Here is a 22,075-nt window from a genome sequence, read left to right as displayed (position 1 = left end):
TGATGATATAAAAAACTTTTATACGAAATTAAGGCAATTTCATAAGTACGTCAAATCAAAATTTACACTAAAAACTCGTTTACTCATTCTGAATTTTACAAATGTTAGATTCATAACAATCTTGAATCTCATTTTCCAAAAGTCAAAATTGGCCTTCGCATTTTTTTAAACAATGATTACAAATTGTTTGGCGGAGCAATTATTTTAAAAGCTAAAATTAATTAATCGTGATCAATAAAGTATCGTGATTCAGGAAAAATTTGATATGCTGAGTTCAATGCCTATCAAATCAAATATAACTTGCAAGTTTGATTTTGATGATGTCATAAACAATTTTAATGCTTAAAGATTTAGGAAAAAAACATTCTGTGTAACAGTGTTTTAAATTGGGCTATCTTTTATAATTTATGATGCTAATTATAAGTTATTACGAAAACCAGATTGTTTGTAGCTTTCTTCTTTTACTTGTATAATTAAAATACTTACGCGTGTTGAATATTTATGAATGTGCGTAATTTAATACTCACTATTTCTGCAAATTAAAAATTTCATGAAAAAATAATATGATCGTAAAGGTTTCAGAGCCCAAGGATTTAGTTTTTCTCAATCCGACACTGGGTGTTATTATTGTAATTAAAATTTAGATTAGCAGAGTAGGAAATTGTATAATGATATTAAGCAAGTTGAAATATTTTGATAATGCAAGGCTATATGACTGGAACATAAAACATGACCTTCAAAGCATGGCCCCTCCGAAGCAAGAAGTTACAGCACTAAATGTTTCGACACTGCTGAGTTATCTTTTGACTATTTATAAAAGTTTCTTGTTGTTGGTTTTAACTGCATTAAGTTTTGAAAATTTTCAGTAATCCAACAAAAAAGTGCTTTTATGATTGTATACTCAAAGTTTAAGGTAAAACAGTACAAAAAAGTTATCGAGCTACACATGTTTACAACTATGGCGTAACCAAATACATTAAATTATTAGTAGTGGTAACTAAATATTAAATAACCATATATCTGAATCCATTGCTTAAAAATAACCAATAATCACTTTTTAAATTTTTTAATTACAACTTAGTTGTCAAAACAAAATCATTCTCTCTAAAAAAATCATGAAAATAGGTTTTTCTGAAATGACATGACGAAGTTAAACTTTTACATTAAAAATTTTTGTTAAGGTTTAATCTAGTGTCTACTTATTAAGTCTAAAGGGGACCCCTGTGCTATGGCGCACTAAGCCCATGGTTAAATCTACGCCTAACACTGACCACTATGCAGCCTGGGATTTATAAAAAAAAAAATATTTTTTTCTAAAACGCTGACACCAATAGGTTCCAAAAAATTAAAAGCAAAGATAACTAAAAAAAAACGAAATATAACTGAAGACTGGCATTATTTTTTAAAAGAATATTTGTGATTAGACAATTAAACTATATTGATTGCATACTTTGGTAAATAGAGTAATTTTCAAGTACTTACAAATAAGGCTAAAAGCAAAAAGTGAGAGAAAAAAACAACAACAACAAAAAAAAAGTGTGAAAAAAATGTATAAAGGAAAAAGTAAGAAAAAATGATTATTTTATTTCATAATTCAGGCAACTAAACATTCACCTTTTGGCTATACTTTGGTGCGCCAAATGTGGGAAAAGATATGAAAAAATGTCTAAGAAAAAAAATCTCTGACCTAATTAACAGAAGTTTCTAGTTATTTATTATTATTATTGTTATGTATTTCACCATTAAAAAAAATTAAGTTTTTTAGTTTTTTATCATAAAATGTAATTATACGGATGGGGCAAGAAGAAGACAAATTCAGTCTTAAGGCCGAGCCCATTTAAAATATAAATGAAGACCTGAGATCAAGAACGTTTTAAGTCCAAAATAATCGAAAATGGACATAATGTGCAATAATGTTGATAGACAAGTTACGCATATTGATTTATAATAATTTTTCATTAATAATTATTATTTAATTAACACTAATTAATATAATATAATTATTTATTTCCTAATAATTAATAATTATTATTAATGTTGGAAGCAGTGAAATTAGCACTTTAAGAACAATAACGTCCAACGTGCACGAAACACTAACATAAACAAAACATCTACAAAACGCATTCATTAGCTCAGATTAAAATGTAACAAAGCGTTACACAAAACAATATCAAAGATGTATTAAAAGTTACATGTTTTTATCAATTAAATTTATTGTATTGAATTTTAAGTAAGTAAGTATAATAGTGGCTACAAAGCTACAGCACAATAGCTATCGTTTACACTAATCATTCAAAGCCAGTATGTAATGCAAATGTTATTAACCAATCAGGTTTTAGTAATAATTACTAAAACCTGATTGGTAATAATATTTGCGTTACAAACAACGTCTTAAAATTATTATTAATTATTACAACAGCTTAGAATTAATTATTATTTTTCTCATTGACTTTATAAACAACAGCTTTTTAATACCATTATTTTTTGCAGCGTCATTGTTTTTGGTTAATGAAAATGGATATTACAAGCAGTGATTCTAATAATAGTGTGTCTGCTGTTACTGGAAAACGGACAAGGAATGAACCGTTGTAGAAACGCGATGTAATCAAACGTGCTAAAGCAGAAGGTAAGGAGTTTATTTCTTGGAATAAAAGTTTGGTACCTATAAGGACTACAGGGGTTGACTGCCGTTGCCGACATTTGTGCTTTTCTAAATTCAGCAATAAGGAGAAGAAAGCTATTTTAACATTTTTTAATACCATAGGTGAAAAAAATGGACAGGATAATTATCTAATTGCGCTTATAAAACCTGTTGAAATAAAGTGAAGGCGACCTAGAACAGGCAATACGAGTGTCAAGCGGGCTACAATTTACAAGTATACTGTTAAATGCTTTTATTGCCTTGCATGGAGTAACAGAACGCCGTGTTAAAAGAATTTCTAATTTGGCAAGTCACCTATTTGTTCCTAAAGATAGCAGGAGACGGCATGGAAATCAGCGAAAAGTGCCACCAAATTCTGTAGCAAATGTTTATTCCCACATATCTTCATTTCCATATAAAGTAGTTCATTACAGTAACAAAAATAAAAGACGTTATTTATCTTGCGAGCTAAACATCAGAAAGATGTACACCTTGTACCTCGAATCTTTTGAACCAGATGCTTATGTGCTAGTTAAAGATGGTAATGATGTTGAAAAGGTATATGGGCGCATAAAATATCATTTTTACTGAGACTATTTTAAAAAACATTTTAATTACGGTTTTGATAGACCACAGACGGATGTATGCAGTCGGTGTTCTAAGCTAAAAGTAACCATTGCTAATGAAAAGAATGTGGCACTTTGTAACAATGCCAAACTCAGTTTTCTCGTTCACAAGCGGAAAGGCAACCGATTTTATTCTCGCATGAGAGAATGTAAAGATTTTTCATCATTAAACGACAACATTGTTGTTATAACTTTTGACTTTGCACAAAATATTCTAGTTCCGCATTTACCTGTCAACGATATATTTTATTCCCGTCAACTTTGGACTTATACCTTTGCTGTTACTTTGTTAACCAGCACCTCTCAAAAATCTACCATGTATATATGGCCAGAAAATGTTGCTAAGAGAGGCGTTAATGAAGTTCTTAGCTGCTTGAATGATTATTTTTCGAAGCTTCCTGATTCTATTAATACGGTTTTCTTGTTTAGCGACGCTTGCCCTGGACAAAATCATAATATAACCATGGTTCAGTTTTTGTATACTTTGGTAAAGTTAGGGCGCTTTCAACAAATGGTGAATTATTTTCCAATTCGTGGACACAGTTTTCTGCCCTGCGATAGGCATTTTGCTATCATTGAAGGTATGAAACGGAGATTAGAAACAGTTGAACTCCCTTCGCGATGGATGGACGTGGTATCCCAAAATTTTCCTGTTGTCAGAATTTCTGGCGCTGACATTAAGGATTATCAAAGTCATTTTCAACATTTCTTTAAGAAGACGATTATGGCTAATAAAGAAAAATTCGCAGTGAGTAGTTATTTTATTTTTGAATATTCCAATTTGCACAAAGATATGGTTGCAGTTTCATTGGACACGGAGAGTTCTGTTTTTAAATGTTTTGTTATTGAAAAACCTAATGTCAATTCCTCATTGCCAACCGTCTCGATGTACACTGTCAGTTTGCCAATTAAATCTGCCAAATTCAAAGATTTGCAAAAACTAAACAAGTTTAAAATTAGTGATGAGGCTAAATCGTTTTATCAGTCGTTACTTTCCATCCAAAATAGTGAAGGTAATGACTCCAATGATGAGATTATTGAGTTGGATGAATAAACATTTTGATAGCCTAAACATTTTGAACAATAGTTTCTTAGCTGATATTGTGTTAATACCAGCTTTTTTTTTTTTTATTCTACTTTATGTTGCATTGCTATTGAGCTGATTAATATGTTTTGTAGACATTTATTTCTTATTTTTCGTTCCCCTTGACATATGAGATCAAGAACCTCCTAAGTACCACATTGTTTATTAGCCTTCACTGAACAAGCTTCAATGGTTTATCTTCTAAAAATACTTATCTCTAGACTCACTTAATTTAAATTAGTAATTCCCATTTCCATATTTTGTTTAAATAACTTAAAAAAATAAATAATTTTTTGTTTTTTTAATCTCCTGAAAAATGTTTATTTTTTGACTTGGGACGTTCTTGATCTCAGGTCTTCAAATATAAATAAAAAATTACGTGACGTCGTTAAATTACTCTTTTTCGCATCATCAAATTGCAATATATGCAATAAATACATATATAGATACAATTATAAAAAGGTTTAATTATTATTATTATTATTATTATTATTATAATTACGATTATTTTTAACTTTTAAATTCATTAAAAATTCATATTTTAAATAAATAAAAAGGAAATAAAACATGAACAACAAAAGAAGGGAGGAGCAAATATTATAAACAATATTTATATATTATAATGTATACTTCATATAAAATAAAATTTATTAGAAACTCTATTGTGCAAAACACAAAATTCTTTTATAAAAATTGAATATAGTATATAAGAATTATATTTATAATAAATAAATAAATATAAGAATAAATTTTTAAAAAAATATAAGAAATACATTTTTTAAAAACTCTTTTATACAAAACAAAAAATATAAGAATCAAAGATAAACAAGAATATATATACAAAAAATATATAGGTACTCACTCATTTACACATTCATAAACACATGTTTTGTAAAATATATTGTTGTAACAATTGTTTATATTTTTATGAATATATATAAATATTATAAAGACTATATAATAAAAATATATATAATGTATATAAAGATTTATAAATATTAGATCATGATCAAGAACAAATATGATTTTGAATTTAGTAAAAAAACAAAAATAAAAAAACAAACAAAAAATGCACAAATAAAAAAAACAACTAGTGATTACTCATGTATAAAAGTTTCAGAAGAAGTCTAATTCGTCGTTAATTATCTAAAGTTTTGTTTAAGTTTATTTATAGTTCAGGTGACAAATGAATGTTTATTCAAGTCAATTAAATATTTATAGAACATATGAATGACTTAGGGGTAAACCAGCCTATTGAACAAACATGTTGAAATGACATAATTAGACGCAAAGTATAAAAGTTCTTAACCAAAAGCCTGTAAACCAAAAAATTAAAAATAATTGCAGTTCAGTGCACTTTTGAATGCATCATACATTAGTATATCAAGAGGTTGATTGGATTCTGTTTTAATATTAAAATAAGAAGAAGAAATATGAAAATTTATTTTTTATGCTTGCCTTTTTTCAAAGCTTTTTTCAATAAAACCCCTTAAAGTGCGCAACATTTTTTTTTAAAACACCTTTACACAAGCAGAAAAACACCAGGCCGCATTCGGTCGAACATATGATGTGCAGCCTAAATTGTTAACAATATCAAGTTAAATCCAAAATTTGGATTTAAATTGTTATTGTAAACAAACACAAATAAGCCTGAATCATACTTAAGTTTAAAACTGCTTTTTTTTTTTTTTTTTTTTTTTTTTTTGTTCTTTTTATTTATTCCAAATAAGTTTTACAATATAAGAATGAATAATATACGTATAGTCAGAATTACAATTTTGTTAACGTTACAACAAGAACGCGGATACTCGCAGAAGATCATAAGATCTTGTCACCGAGAACCGCCTAAACAGATTTTAAATAATAAATAATCCTTTAATAATTCATAGACAAATATTCACACATAAATACAAATATAATTATTTATACATATTTAAACATACAAACATGTAAATAAATATACTTACACATCAATATATATATATACACATACAAATAATACGCACAAATACACATACATATATACGTATATATATATATATATATATATATATATATATATATATATATATATATATATATATATATATATATATATATATATATATATATATATATATATATATATATAAGTTAAGATAAAAGATTTCGTATATATAAATTACGATAAAATATTTCCTAAGAGTATTAATAAAAAACAAGACAAAATTAAAAATATATCAGAATGTTTTCAACTGAGAAAAGAATTTCTTTCAATTTTCTTTTAAATAAGAAAAAGTTCCATTCATGAGAGAAATCAAAAAGTTTTAACACTATTTTGTTCCATAAAAATGCTCCTCTAAATGAAATACAAAATTTACCAAAATTAGTTTTGAAAACTGGTTGAAGAATAAAATTTTCATTACGCAAATTGTATTTATTTTTAACTTTTAAAGAATATAAATTGTGAAAAGAAATTGGAGATGTGCGAGACTTACATTTAAACATAAAACACAATACTATAAAAATATTAAGTTGATATATATTAAGAATATTCATTAGCATAATTTAGATGGCAATGAATAAAAAAGTGGTAAAGCTGAATTAAAGTATGTTTATTTAGCATGCTTCTTATTTTAACAAGTATTCCTATACTTTTGGAAATTTTAGAGGATAAGTTTTCAATGTGTTTTTTCAATGTCAGATTTTCATCAATAAAAACCCCAAAAAGATTTGTAGCCGTTACTCTTTTAATTTGAATGTCATCTATAAAAAGAGCAGGCAATTCACTTGGTAGAAGATGTTTTTTGTAGTATGGATGAAAAAGAGACCATTTTGTTTTTTCAATGTTAAGAGAAAGCTTATTTAATTTAAACCATTCTGAAATTTTAATTAATTCTATGTTCATACTTTGAAATAGGGTAATTATGTTACTATGAGATAGAAAAAAATTCTTGTCGTCAGCAAACATAATTGTCATTAAATTAGATGCTTCATAAAGATCGTTTATGTAAATGAGAAATAGGAGAGGTCCTAGGACAGACCCTTGAGGAACATCTAACATGTTACATCTAACAAGTTTGATTTCGATGATACGTCATAGTGAACAAATTGCTTTCTATTACTTAAATAACTTTTTAAAAGCTTCAAAACATTGCCAGAGATTCCATAATATTTAAGTTTTTTAAAAAGAATTTTATGATCTATCGTATCCAAGGCTTTAGACAAGTCAATAAAAATGCCTAAAGTAAATTTGGAACTTTCAAATGATTCAGTAATATATTGTGTTATTTGGAGTATAGCGTATTCAGTGGAGTTATTTTTTTTAAACCCATATCAATTTTTGTATAGGATATTATTTTGAGAAAGATGATTAAAAATTTTATTATAAAGAATTCTCTCTATAATCTTTGAGAAAACAGAGAGAACAGATATTGGACGGTAATTACTAACATTAAGTCTCCACCTTTAAATATTGGTGAAACTCTAGCTATTTTTAATTCATCAGGATTAAAAAGCTCCTAAATCTAAAACTTAGGAAAATGATACAATTGTACTATTATAGACTAGATTTAAATATCTGAAAATTTTTATTTGTAAAACCCCAGAATATTCTATTGCAAGATTTTAGTGGACCCATTAAGTCATTTTTAGCGCTTCACTGTAGGTTTGCTCATCGGTTACTTAGTAGACCAATAGTGGTAGCCTCCAAAAATGGCTACCCAATAACTAGCCACTATTAACATGTAGGTAAAAGATCTGCTCTTCATTTATTGCGGCTGATACAAATGATCCATTAAGTAACCGATGAGCAAAACTCCAAAGAACCGCTAAAAAATGCCTATATAGGTCCCTTGCAAATCCACTTAAACAATGTTTGCCGGAAATAGTATTACAAATTTCGAAACATATGATCATACAAAGTTTTTGATTTCCCTAATAATAAAAAAAGCGTAAAAAGTTATTGTTAGGATTGTAAACAATACATGTTTGAAAAACCTGAAAATTGTATTTAAAAAATCTGAAAATTTTTGATTTGATATATTACTTAAATTTTTCTTATGACTTTCGAACTTGATGAGGAGCCATGACGTAGTACTTAGTGCCTTTAGAATACAAAAGGTCAGAGGTTCGGTGCGTGCTTTGCCAAGAAAAGTAAAACCAGCGAGGGTTACTGCGGAAATTTCCTCATTAAATGCTTTTTTTTTTTTAATATTTCATTTTGTCATTATATAAACATTTTACATATATACAACTTTAATACATTTATAACTATAAATTTATTAATATGTATACATTCATAAAAATAAAATGTAAAATGTAAAAGACGATAGCAAGCAGGAGACTGCATTCTCATCATTAAGCCCGCAACTTTACAATAAAATTTTCACGTAAGATAAAAATTTTTAACAATATTAAAATTCGAAACAAAAACAAACAAACAAAACAACGCCTTATATATTACAATCTCATAAATGAGTATAGAATATTTTTTGATTTTTTTAAAAACCATTTTGGAACACTTTAAAAACAAAACAAAACAAAAAAACTGAAAATGCTACAAGATTTTTTAGCTCTACGTATAAATATGAGACAATATTATGATATATTATGATCGCAATGGGCTGATCTACTAAAAAAAATAAACAAATTACAGGTATCTTTGTTACTTGACAAAATTAATTACATGAAAATCAATTGTTGTGCCGTTAGTGCTCGAAAGCTCGAGTCAAGTTAACAAGTATATAAAAAAATGTATATATTGTGAAACGTAAATATTCTTACCATAAGTAAACCTTTTATTTCTTTATTAAATTGTTTTGTTTATAGAGAAAAGCACATTTTCTTTTGTGGAGTTCATCCTTTGACAAAAAAAAGAAAAATTCCTCGACAAATGTCTTTGAGGACGGCAAAAATATTTTTTTTCTTAATGATAATATTTGTAATATGGAATGTCTACCAGTTGGTTCATTGCAAATTTGAAGAAGTTATTTGGCTGAAAAGGTGAGACTTTTAAAAAATTGAAATTAAAATTTTCAAAATATAAACTAATTTTAGTTTTTGTTTAAGAATTTAAAATAGATTTAGAACTAAAATCATCATAATATAAGAAAGTAAATTTAAAAAAACAATAATAATATCTTCAAAAGCCTTGTGAGATGCTTGCATGACCGAAATAACCGAATCAAGATGAAATATTTTTTAGAAACATGTTCATTTTTAAGTATTTTTAAAATGTATGACATTAAAGTTTGATAAATTATATCTCTTTTTATTTTAAGTTCGCCAATAATAAAGTTCGAAATAATTAATAATAAATAATTAATAATATTTAATAATAAAAAATAATAATTAATAATAATAATAAAGTTCGAAATAATTAAAAGTATTACACCTTTTGTAAGTTACTGTGCAACAAAGATAACCAGCTATGACCTTCATAAACGTTTTCAAAAACTCTAGATAAATTGGAGCAAAAACTGTTAAAGGATTTAAAAAAAACCTTTTAAACTCTTTTTATCATTGTGAACCGAATTTTAGCAATTTTTATATTTATTTCGTAGTTTAAAAGAAGTCTCTCGCATGTTAAAAATCAATCTAACCCAGAAATATAAATCTAACAGTTTCAAATGATATTTGAATAATTATACATATTTATTTTTTGTGTATTTTGTTTTTAACTGCGATTGCAACGTACAGTGGTGGTCGAAAAAAAAGAGACAAAGGTATTTTATTCAAAATGTCTTACTGAGTTTTTGTATATCGCTCTTTAACAATCTCTATTGTTTAAAATTAGTTTCTAGTCTCCTAACAATCTCTGGATAGTTTCTAGTCTCTGCTTTTTCTGAGTAGAGAAGCATCAAAATATATTTAGTTAATTTATTGTATTTACTTAAATTTGTTATAAATTCAGTTTAATAATTCTATGTTTTAACTTGTATTATTCAGTTATTATTTTTATTATTATAAATCTTTTTTTTTTATATTATTTTTAATAAAGATATTTTTAGACCATTAAATCTACCAACTTGCAAACAGTTTGAACTGCAATTAAATCCTATTTAATTATATCATTAGTTTACAAATACTTAATGGAGAAACATTCATAGAACAAAATTAAAATCTCTTAATGCTAAAAAGAAACTCGTGCAATAAAATCTCTTAACGTTCATCAGCTCGCGCAATAAAATATTTTTACATTAATCAGAAACACACAGCTCGCGCAATAAATTTTAAAAGTTGTTTTTTATATTAAATATTTTATTACTTTATTATTGTTTTGTCCTTTTAAAAAACAATACCAACAAAAGATTATAAGTTTGTTTAAAGAAAAATAATTATGAATAAAACAAACGAATCAGAAACTAAAAGATATTTAAACATCGCACAAACAATTTATGCATTTTTAAAATAAGTATAGACATCGCCCTATTGACCACTACATTTTATTGACCACTACTGTTCGCATAATAATAAAATTAATGCTTAGATCAAAACTAATGATATCATTTAATTTTTCCGAAATTATTAAAAAACTTTTTAAACCTTTTTAAATGCCTCATTTTTTATAAAGTATTAACAATGTTTCATTCAACAAAGTAAAGCTCTAACAAGAAAGCTCTACAAATTGCAAAATTTGCTACAACTCTACAAGAATGTTGATAAGTAGTAACAAACGTGCTAAGACATGCTAAAATATTTGAAATTTGCTAGCACATGGTAAATTTTTTTGGTAGTAGGAGAAAATCCTCCTGGAAAAAATCCTCAGGATTTCTTTTACAGCGCATAAAATAAACAATATATCAATATAATAGTTATTTATAATATAAATATTTTATACATACATATTATGTTACAAGCAAAACCTTAATCCTTCATTTTTCATAAATCGACTAACAAACCAGTGTACATATATTGACTGACAAATAGGTAGAACATGCAAGGAGAGTACATACATCGACTAAAAAAAAAATTACTTGGCTGCTATCAATACAAGAAAACTTATAACTTATTATAAGTTTTCTTGTATTGATGGCATCAACTGTTCATCAAGCGCTCAACTAGTGGAACGAGCATGTTGATCGTACATGATTGTACAATGACTAATTGAAAAAAAGTTTAGAATAATAATATTTTTTGTTATGAAAAAAAAGCAATTTTTTTTTTAAATAATAAAGGTAAATTAGTTTATATAGTAACAATCTCTGATCCTATTTTATAGTTTTCCCATCATGTGTTATATTATTTTAAATAACAAAACATAACTTGGGCTTAAGAACTTTATATTCCAGCAAACATTCTATAGCGGAATTTAAGTCAACTTATTAAAGCATTTTGAGCGGTCCACTAGAGTTTTGCTCAATGGTTACTTACTGGATCATTAGTAAAAGCAACCAAAACAGGCTAGTCGATGAATTGCCACTCTATCACATGTTAGAAAGTTATCATCCGGCCACTTTTAGTAGACGTTACTAATATTCTACTAAATAAGCAATAAGCAAAACTCCAAACAACCGCTGCAAAATACTTTGCTGTGGTATTTTTAAAATAAGAAGATCAGGGTTTAACTTTTTTTATTTATATCATAACTTTTTTGTTCATATCATACTTTCTTTGTTCATATCATACTTTCTTTGTTCATATCATCACTTTTTTGTTCATATCATCACTTTTTTATTCAAATCATACTTTCTTTGTTCGAAATAGTTTGTTTTCAAATTCTTGATAATTTTTAAAATTATCTTTAATTTCAAGTCTATGAGTCTTTTAGACTTCTAACTTGGTTATGTTATTGTTTATAACAAATTTCATAGCCAATATCAAATCTTAACACAAAAACTTAAACCCAAACTGTTTCTAGTAAAGTTGTAAATATTATAAAAATATTTATATTAATTTTAAAATACATAATTCTGCTCAAAAAACGCTATTTTCAATAAAGCATAGTTACGCATGAGTAAAAATTACTTTCTGAAAAAAGAAAAAGTTAGAATCTATGATTATTAAAATCAAAAGGTTCTAACAAGCATATATTGCTAAAATATTAAATTTTTTACTATGTTTTGCTTTTATTCAAAAATCAATTAAAACGGCTGCGATTTTAGGACTTTAAACTAGGTAATTTTAATAAAAAGCACAAGGTAATTTTAATGAAAAACACAAGGTAATTTTAATGAAAAACACAAGGTATTTTTAATGAAAAACACTGGGTAGTTTGAGCATGCTCGTATTATACAAAAAAAGGGCATCTTTAAATAAAATTAAAACTAAATGTTTATGTGAATTGTTTTTTAAACAAAAATGAAACGGATTTCTAGCTAACATATTTTTTCAAAATTTCGCGCCACAGATTTATTCTTACATTATGACACTATTTTAACAACGCAAAAACTTAATAACGTTTTAATCAAATGATAGCCGCTGAATAATTATATAAATTTACGCTTAATTATACTGATGCTTGTTATCACCACATAAATTCAATTCAAAAACTACAAAGTAACTTTAACTTTACTGCTTACATCTAAGAGATCTTCAAGTATGCTCATATTACCAAGGTGCTCATATACCCTTATCTACCCTAAATGTAAAAAAAAACTCGTCGTTTAATTTTTTTCTTTTTTTCTGCTGTATAATAACGTCACTGAGCAACGTTGGCGTTAATAATATTAAACATTAGTTTAATATTATTAACGCCGCTTCAATAGTTTTTAATGAAAAAGGTTTTATGTAAAATGTGTTTGATTTCACACCTATCCAAAAACGGTCCCAACCTCAATTTTGAGGACAAAAAAAACGACCAATGAGGCATTAATCTGCAAGGTCTTAGGTACCACCAGATGTATAAATTAAAATCTAGTCTCTATAGCCAATGGAGAAAAGCACATTTAAAGTTTTAAAGCACTTTGTGCTACTGATTGCACTTGGAGCCCCGTTGTAAATCTATTTTTTTTTTTTTCACTTTTTGGTTATGGAGTTTTAAAAAAATATTAAAAACTCTTTACATATATGTTATGGCTATAACCTGACAAAAAAATCAGCTCTTTAACACTTATGGTTTGTGTACAGGGACCTAAATTATAGGGTATTTTACTAAAAGCCTCCTTAAAAAGAGACAATGGATGTTTTACGTTTTTATTCTAACCTTACTATCTACTATGGAAGTTTCAAATTTAATAGAATGAAACCTTGGTATGTATCTTTTAGGCAAAAAAAAAAGAAGCAAGATATATTTCATTTGTGCAAAGATATAGCTTTTAAAGTAGGAATCTTGCCTTTAAAAAAACGGCCAAAATATAGCAGCTTTTTGTGGTTTTCATGCTTTTTAAAGATTAAAAGTTACATCAAATAACTAATTTAGTAACAATATCGTGTGACTAGTGGATATGGTATTCTATGGTTGTTCGATTTCACATTTGTGTGTACTTTGTCTGCAAAAAGAGTGCTTTTTTTTCCAAGTTTGTATAAGATATGGGGCAGAAAACATATAGTTGGAGGTATTTTTTCTAATTGTTCTGAATTTAAAACACATAAAAATCTCTTTATATTTTAGTTGTTAAACCCACAGGTTTGCTTTGTTGCTTTTGTTTAAAATGATTGACCAAATATTGGTTGCAATAAAAACTTTTTTTTATACTGTAAAAAATACTTTAGAATTGTAAAATCAAAATTAATTAGTAATTTATAAAATAATTTCAAAATTAATGTAGAATCAAGTTTTTTTATATAAATCAAATGTGTATAACCTTGTTGTGTTTTTTTTATGTATTGAAGTATCTCCTAAAATCTTTTATTGCTTTGACCAAGTTTTTCCTACTATATAAAAATGTGAAAACAAATGTTTCCTATTTTCCGGGAAAAGTCATAGCATCAAAGTAATAACATTTAACCAGTCAACAGTCTAAACAGCTAAAAAGATTTTTTACCAACCCAAGCTTGAACTGAAGTTATTTTTCAAAGGTCAGTTTTTTAACCACTGAAATGCCATATAAAAGAAAAACTCATCAAGATTGTCGGCAATCTGTATGCTTCTTTTGTTTTTCAAAATGTGACAGGCATACTTCTGATTTCATCAAGGAAAGAATACTAGGTATTTTTTATGGAAATTCCATTGAATTTAAGGATGATAAAAGTTTCATTGGGCATATGCAATTCCTGCAGAGCAATAATACAAAAGCATGACAAAGAAGATAGAAACTTGCTTCTTCCTAAGCTACATGAATTTAATAAAGTGATTATTAGACCACAGACCAGAGGATTTGATTCTTGTAATTGTTCAATTTGCCAGGTTGGCCAACTAAAAGGAGATTCTACAAAGCTCACTTTTTTAACCGATTAAGGTTTGAAAGAACTATCAAGTAGCTTTGATAAACTATGCTCAAACTATCTCAGTGTAGTAAAAAGAGGAATAACACATGATTGTTCACAAGCCACCAAGTTTGAAAACTTAAATAAGATGATAGCAACTGATTCCAGAATTGCTGAAAAAATTGCGTCCTCTGTAATAATTCAAAAGGTATCCTCTCCACAGGACACAATTAGGTTGAGCAGAGAAAGTGGTAAAGCTTTAACTATTACTCCAGGTCCCTCTAGAGCTCAGTGCATATCAAGAACTTCTCTAACTACTTTGGACATGGTTCAAGTTTAAATCAATACTGGTCTTTCAAATAAAAAGATGCAAGAACTGGCTGTAACATTAAACAAGACTACAAATTCAAAAAATGTTGAAACAAAATTTAGGGAAAATTTTACAATGACTGGTGGAAAGTTTGAAAGTTTATTCAAAGTTTCCAAAATCTCACTTACACGGCCATCAACAAAAACTGATTATTTGGCGAAGGTTATTCACTGCAAGAATTTAGGGGATTTATATAACTCAATTCTCAGAGTTAGAGCAATCACTTCACCGTTTCTCATCAAACTAGGTATTAATGGTGGAGGGTTTTCCTTAAGTTCAGCTTGAGTGTTATCTCCAATGGTGGGTGTCAAAATGTTAAAACAAGTTCAGCCTCAAATGACAAAAGCTTACTGACTGTAGAACATGGAAAAGAAACAAGTGCCAAATGTCAGCTACTTGTTGCTGTTGCTGAAAATGTTTCAGAAACTTATGAAAATGTCAAAAAAATTGTAAGTTTATTTGGGAAAATTGATGTGCATTTCTTTATTGCATGTGACATAAAATTAGACAATATCATCTCTGGAATTCAGTCTCACTCAACCAAACACAATTGCTGTTGACGTGATGTTAAATCTTGTCACCTCAAAGAACTCTAAGGGAACTCTAAGAAATTTCAGATCAATTAGGATGCAATACAAAGCATTCATTGAAAAGGAGAATGGAAAAATGGGCGCAAAGGATTTTCATAATGTTGTTCATAACCTATTGTTTGATCAAGAAGATGTCATACAAGTTATTGAGTTTATTCCCCCAGTGGAACTTAGAATTGTAAATAATCTTTACAAATCAATGCTAAAGATACGGCCTGAAGGCAAAGATTGGCCATTATTTCTAAATGTGAAATTACAACATTATCATGGTGGAGAGTTTGTTGGGAATGATTGTCATAAGCTTTTGAAGAATGTGGATGTTTTGCAAAGAATTGTTGAAAGAGAAAAGGCAGACCATATGCTTGGTTTTGTGAAAATATTTCAACATTTTAAGAGTGTTGTTAGCTCCTGTTTTAGAAGGACATTAAATACTGCATATGTTCAACATATCAAAGACTTTAAGAACTCATATCTTCAACTCCCAGTTTTAATCACCCCAAAAGCTTATGCAGTATTCTACGATGTTTTTTAATTTATTGCTCAAAAGGGTACAGCATTGGGCATTTTTAGTGAGAAATCAACTGAAGCCTTGCATTCAATCTTTAGTGCTCAATGGGCTAGGTACAAAAGAAACCATGATCATTCTGGTTATGGAGACCAGTTACTGAAATGTCTAATTGACTATAACAGCAAGCATCTTTGAATTCGTTTTTTTAAATTACTCATTTTTTTAAATAGTTAAACAGTGATCTCTAGAATTTCTTTCTAGAAATACTTGATATAACATTTGTTGAGAAGAAATGTTCTTGTCTGAAATTTTTGTTTATATTATAAACTATATTAATTTATTTATAGTTTCATAAAAAATCATAAGGTTACAAAAAAATAATCAGAATTATATATCTTATTTTGCAATGACTAAATAAAAAAATCTCAACAGCAATCTAAAGAAAAAATAACAAACATCATAACACCACCATAAAGTAATGTTTTTTTAAAGGAAATCATTTCATGTCTGTATGTATGTGTTTTTTCAATGCGAGATTAAGGTTAAATGGGATTTTCTTTTGTTAAAACCCATTTCAGTAAAGATATATTTCTTATTTAAATTTAAAAAAGTTGTTATTATTTTGTGTATTTCCAATATTTGGTCAATCATTTTAAACAAAAGCAACAAAGCAAACCTGTGGGTTTAACAACTAAAATATAAAGAGATTTTTATGTGTTTTAAATTCAGAACAATTAGAAAAAATACCTCCAACTATATGTTTTCTGCCCCATATCTTATACAAACTTGGAAAAAAAAAGCACTCTTTTTGCAGACAAAGTACACACAAATGTGAAATCGAACAACCATAGAATACCATATCCACTAGTCACACGATATTGTTACTAAATTAGTTATTTGATGTAACTTTTAATCTTTAAAAAGCATGAAAACCACAAAAAGCTGCTATATTTTGGCCGTTTTTTTAAAGGCAAGATTCCTACTTTAAAAGCTATATCTTTGCACAAATGATATATATCTTGCTTCTTTTTTTTTTGCCTAAAAGATACATGCCAAGGTTTCATTCTATTAAATTTGAAACTTCCATAGTAGATAGTAAGGTTAGAATAAAAACGTAAAACATCCATTGTCTCTTTTTAAGGAGGCTTTTTGTAAAATACCCTATAATTTAGATCCCTGTACACAAACCATAAGTGTTAAAGAGCTGATTTTTTTGTCAGGTTATAGCCATAACATATGTGTAAAGAGTTTTTAATATTTTTTTAAAACTCCATAACCCAAAAGTGAAAAAAAAAAAAATAGATTTACAACGGGGCTCCAAGTGCAATCAGTAGCACAAAGTGCTTTAAAACTTTAAATGTGTTTTTCTCCATTGGCTATAGAGACTAGATTTTAATTTATACATCTGGTGGTACCTAAGACCTTGCAGATTAATGCCTTATTGGTCGTTTTTTTTGTCCTCAAAATTGAGGTTGGAACCGTTTTTTGATAGGTGTGATTTACACGTGTTAACGAATTTTTTTGCAGATTTTTTACTTGTTAAGAATTATCACTTCATTATCTTCCTACAAACAGTTAAATTTAGCATGTTTTTTTAGTTATTTTAAAAGTAAAAATACCTTCTCTGAAGTTTTCAAAAAAATAAAAATTATTATTTACGTTTTTTATTTTTAGTTATTTTGTACTTTTTAATTACTGTTATTATAGTTATACATTTTAACTTTAAATATTTTTTGTTATTTTAATCAGGGATACAAACTCCAATTTGCATAAAATCTTGTTTATACGACAATTAGAAAGAGTTAACCATCCTACAAATGCTACTTTAATTAATCAAGCTGCTCCAACAAATGCTTTTTCAACAACTGACTACGCAGAAACCGGTTTATCAACAGCTGATTTACCAACAATTGGCGATCAAACTCTTGGTTTACCAACAAATGGCAATACAAAATCTAAATCTTTATCTTCAATTAAGAATGAGTATGATATTACTTTTTGCTTTTAAGTTTTTATAACTATAATTTTTTAAATTATTAGAATCATGGTTTAAAAAAAAAAACTTTAAAATACATCGCTTATTTTGATCATCACAAATAATTACTAACCAGATCATATCTGGTAAATTTTCCTCTCAATGTTCGCAATCTGGCTCAATATCAGTTTTCTATTCACTATCATTGATAACATTAGATGCTGCATTCAAAACACCCTTGAATATATTGTTAGTTGTAAAAGCATATTACTGCAATTGTCGATTGCAACAATCACTATAACATCTTTGCCTTGAGAAATATATATTTTTCACTAGAAATTCTGAACCATGTGTTATACCCAGCAAATATTCTGTCGCGGAATTTGGGTGAATCTATACTTTTTAGATATTTTTAGCGGTCCACTGTAGTTTTGCTTATCGGTTAGTGGACCATTAGTAGCAACCACCAAATATGGCTAGCCAATAACTAGGCACTTTATCAAATGTTAGAGCTATCTATCACTCACATTTAGCGAATACAACTAATGGTCGATTTATTAATCGATGAGAAAAAATTCAATAAAGCGTTAAGAATATCTATTAAGAATCCACTAAAAGTATGTTTTCATACTTATATCAAAAAAGGATTTTCTGCAAAAAATTGCATTTATTGGACTCTGGGAACAAATAGCCCTAAAATTTTGGCCACAACTGCCTCAAATGAGAGAGCAACAAGATGATAATATAACTTTTATGTTATTCTTAAATAAATTTTATTTTTCAATAAACTCTAAATTTCGTAAAATCTTCTTTTAGCGCTCAAGAGTTATGATCTTGTAAAATATATAAGTCCCTCAAACTGAGGGAGGTTTAAATTTTGTATGGTCATAATATTTGAACACTTCTAGACTTATATTCATTAGTAAATTTTAAATTTCATAGTATTATCTCTCAGCGTTCAAAAATTATGACCATATAAAGTTTAATCCTCCTCAATTTGTAGGGGCTACAAGTTTTATATGGTCATAATCTTTGAACGCTGAGAGATAATACTATGAAACTTAAAGTTTATCGATGAATGTAAGTCTGGTTGCGAATAGTACAACTTATCAACTTGTTGCCCGTTACGTTTGGGGGAAGGGGGACGAAGTCAAAAAGCTATTTTATTCCCAGCCTCCAATCATTGCAATTGTTAACACAGCCTCATTATTTGACATAAGTATAAACATACAAATGTTTGGAGTATTCTCCATGTCTGGAAGTTAGCTATCTTAAACACTAAAAAATCATAACTCTGTCACTGTGAAAAAACGCCATTATTTCTTTTAGTGACTTTTATGAAACAGATTTACTGAATTCCCGTACTTTACCTTGTGGGCTTCATTTAAGCGAATCGTTTTGGTTAAACTTAAAAGGGTTATATCTTATTTAATATAGCTGAGTTGTTAAACGTGATAAATTTTCCTGCTTGTGAAAACATTAAAAATTTACTTGCTACCAACTTTGGCGCCAGAGGATTTATATGTGATGCATCATGGTACAGGATCACCACTGAAATGGTTTAGCATTGATGAATATTTGTACAGAGTTGGTATGAAATAAAAAAAAACTTTGATGAGTTTGCTACTTGTAGTCGTAATTAAATTTTTTTAACTTTCAAACAAAGGTTAAAATAAATATATAGTATGAACAAAACGATATGAACAAAAAAATGATATAACAAAAAAACTTTTTAAATTTGATATATAAAAAAATTAAAAACATTGTACAAAAAAAGTCAGCTTTTTTTGTCACCAGTAAAAAGAACAGGCTATTTTTGTAGGCCTTATAAAACGTTATTTGGCATTAAGCAACTATTGAAATTCATTGTATTTTTAAGTGGGGTTCAGTTATATTGCTGTTTGTGAAACAAACAATACCAATTTGGTGTTATCATTTTTTATATTAAAATACTATTTTTAATTATTATATGAGCAAATGATTTTTTTTTTAATTTAATTTTTTTCAGATTTCATGTATTGATAAGCGAAGTTTAATAAAATGAAGACTTAAAAGTTAGCTTTTTTTTAACAAAATGAGGCATTAAGATATCTCTCTAAACACCTCTTTACATAATTTAAAATGCTTTTTATAATATAAAAATATTTTATTATAATTTGTCTTAATTTATAATACATTTGTAACAATATAAAGATAAAATTTTGCAATGTGTAATTAATTTTAATAATGGTAATTTGCAAATATAATTTTTTTTCTTAATGAGTTTGTAAATAATGTGTAAATTAATAATTTTACAATCGTAAAGTACTCCAGTGATATCCTTGCATAATTTTGAGCGAAGGCTCTATATATATACATTTATATATATATATATACATATATATATATATATATATATATATATATATATATATATATATATATGCATATGTATATATATATATTTATTAGGGAGACCTGCTATTTGGCAGCAGGGTTAAGTTGACAAACTGCATTTAACTTCAAATCCTTTTGTCAGAAAGTGATCTTTTGTCAAAACTTACTTACAACCTTTCTAATGGATCATTTCATCTTTTATTGAAGAACTGTTAGAATTTGCGCATGCACATGGGAGATATTAGACTTATGTTTTTTGGACAAAAACGTAACTTTTGGAACATCGCTTCCTTTTTACTTTACAAAGAAAATAGTTAATCATATAAAAAAAATTGTTGAATTAATTTCATTTACAATTGGTTTACTTTTATAATTGGTTTATACTTGGTTAAATGATTTCCAACCATTTTTTTCAGAATCTATAGACTGTTTATTAAAAAAAAGGCTTTTTGGGTAAGTTAGCAAGATTTTCACGGGGCAAGTTGGCTCTTGGCATTTTGTATGGAAAAAAATATGTTATTTCAGAAATTATTTTTTTTTCTATTTTTAATTTTTATTAACATTGAAAAAATTTATTTTTTACAAAAATTAAAAAAAACAGTATTTAGGTTTTTTTTTAACAGATAAAAAGTGGGTTTAGTGGGTTAGTAGTTAGTGGTAATATCTAGTATTAGACGTATCAAAGACGGGTTATATAATCTAATATTTGTTGCAAGTGCAACGGTGCAGGCGGTGAGATTTGTTGCAAGGACACGCCCCTGACAAGTGTTGTTAGTGCAGGTCTCGGGCTCTCCAAAACGTCATTGGTGATCGCAGTGCATTCCTGAGGAGGGCGATCACCATTATCCACTACTTATATCTAATTGGTTATCATGACACGAACATTTTTTTACCTCTTGTACCTATATATTTTTACGCTTTAGTAGCTTTTTATTATATATTTGTTTTATTTACGATATTTCGATATATTGCTGATACACAGGGAGTTATCAATTTCATATTTTTTACTGTTTAGTAAATTAAGCACACGGCATTTATAAACATTTTTTTTACGAGAATTTATTGACACTATAGCGTGGTGGTTAGTGTGCTGCGTCAAAATCTGCAGATTCAGAGTTCGAACCTTGAAGAATACGTATATTTTGTTTTTTTTTTTTATTTTGCCCGAACCATTATTTATTACCATTTTTTATTTACCTATTTTATTGTATCATTTTGTATTGAATGATTTTTTTAGCCATGATTGCCATTAATAAACTAGCGGATCTATATTGACTTGTTTACTTATAGACCATTGTTTTATCATTTGGTAAGGATGACTAGAGCATGAGTTATAGTTCACACTATCCCTAAGTCCAAAAATTTTATTCCTCCTAAAAAATAGTTTTTACATTCATTTATGATTCTTACTTAATCACATCATCTACAATCTACTTCTATTTTCACATCTCTCAGGTCTACGTAACTGGATGGCTCCGTTGGTCAAATTTTGCAATCATTGTGTTCCTTAAACAATAAATATATTCTTTGTGGCTGGTGAGCCCTAACTTTTTCCAATGTACACCACGACGACAAAACGGACATTAGGCTATACCGCTGGATGTGGTTACGGCGCTCA

The 22,075-nt window shown here is 27.6% G+C and overlaps 1 protein-coding gene across 5 annotated transcripts in view; it reads left to right on the top strand.

The window, feature by feature from the left end:
• The window catches only part of LOC136083646 (galactose-3-O-sulfotransferase 3-like), a 38,638-nt gene that overhangs the window by 5,650 nt on the left and 10,913 nt on the right, over window positions 1-22,075 (top strand). For 3 of the 5 annotated variants that reach the window (XM_065803153.1, XM_065803154.1, XM_065803155.1), the window contains 2 exons: window positions 9,161-9,334; window positions 17,856-18,089. In XM_065803153.1, coding sequence (XP_065659225.1) covers window positions 9,161-9,334; window positions 17,856-18,089 — 408 coding nt within the window. The remainder of the gene's footprint in view (window positions 1-9,160; window positions 9,335-17,855; window positions 18,090-22,075) is intronic. The other 2 variants (XM_065803156.1, XM_065803157.1) reach the window with 1 other exon arrangement.

Source organism: Hydra vulgaris, chromosome 08 (genome assembly GCF_038396675.1).
Source record: "Hydra vulgaris chromosome 08, alternate assembly HydraT2T_AEP".
Taxonomy (NCBI): Eukaryota; Metazoa; Cnidaria; class Hydrozoa; order Anthoathecata; family Hydridae; genus Hydra; species Hydra vulgaris.
This window is presented reverse-complemented; position numbering and strand designations above follow the sequence as displayed.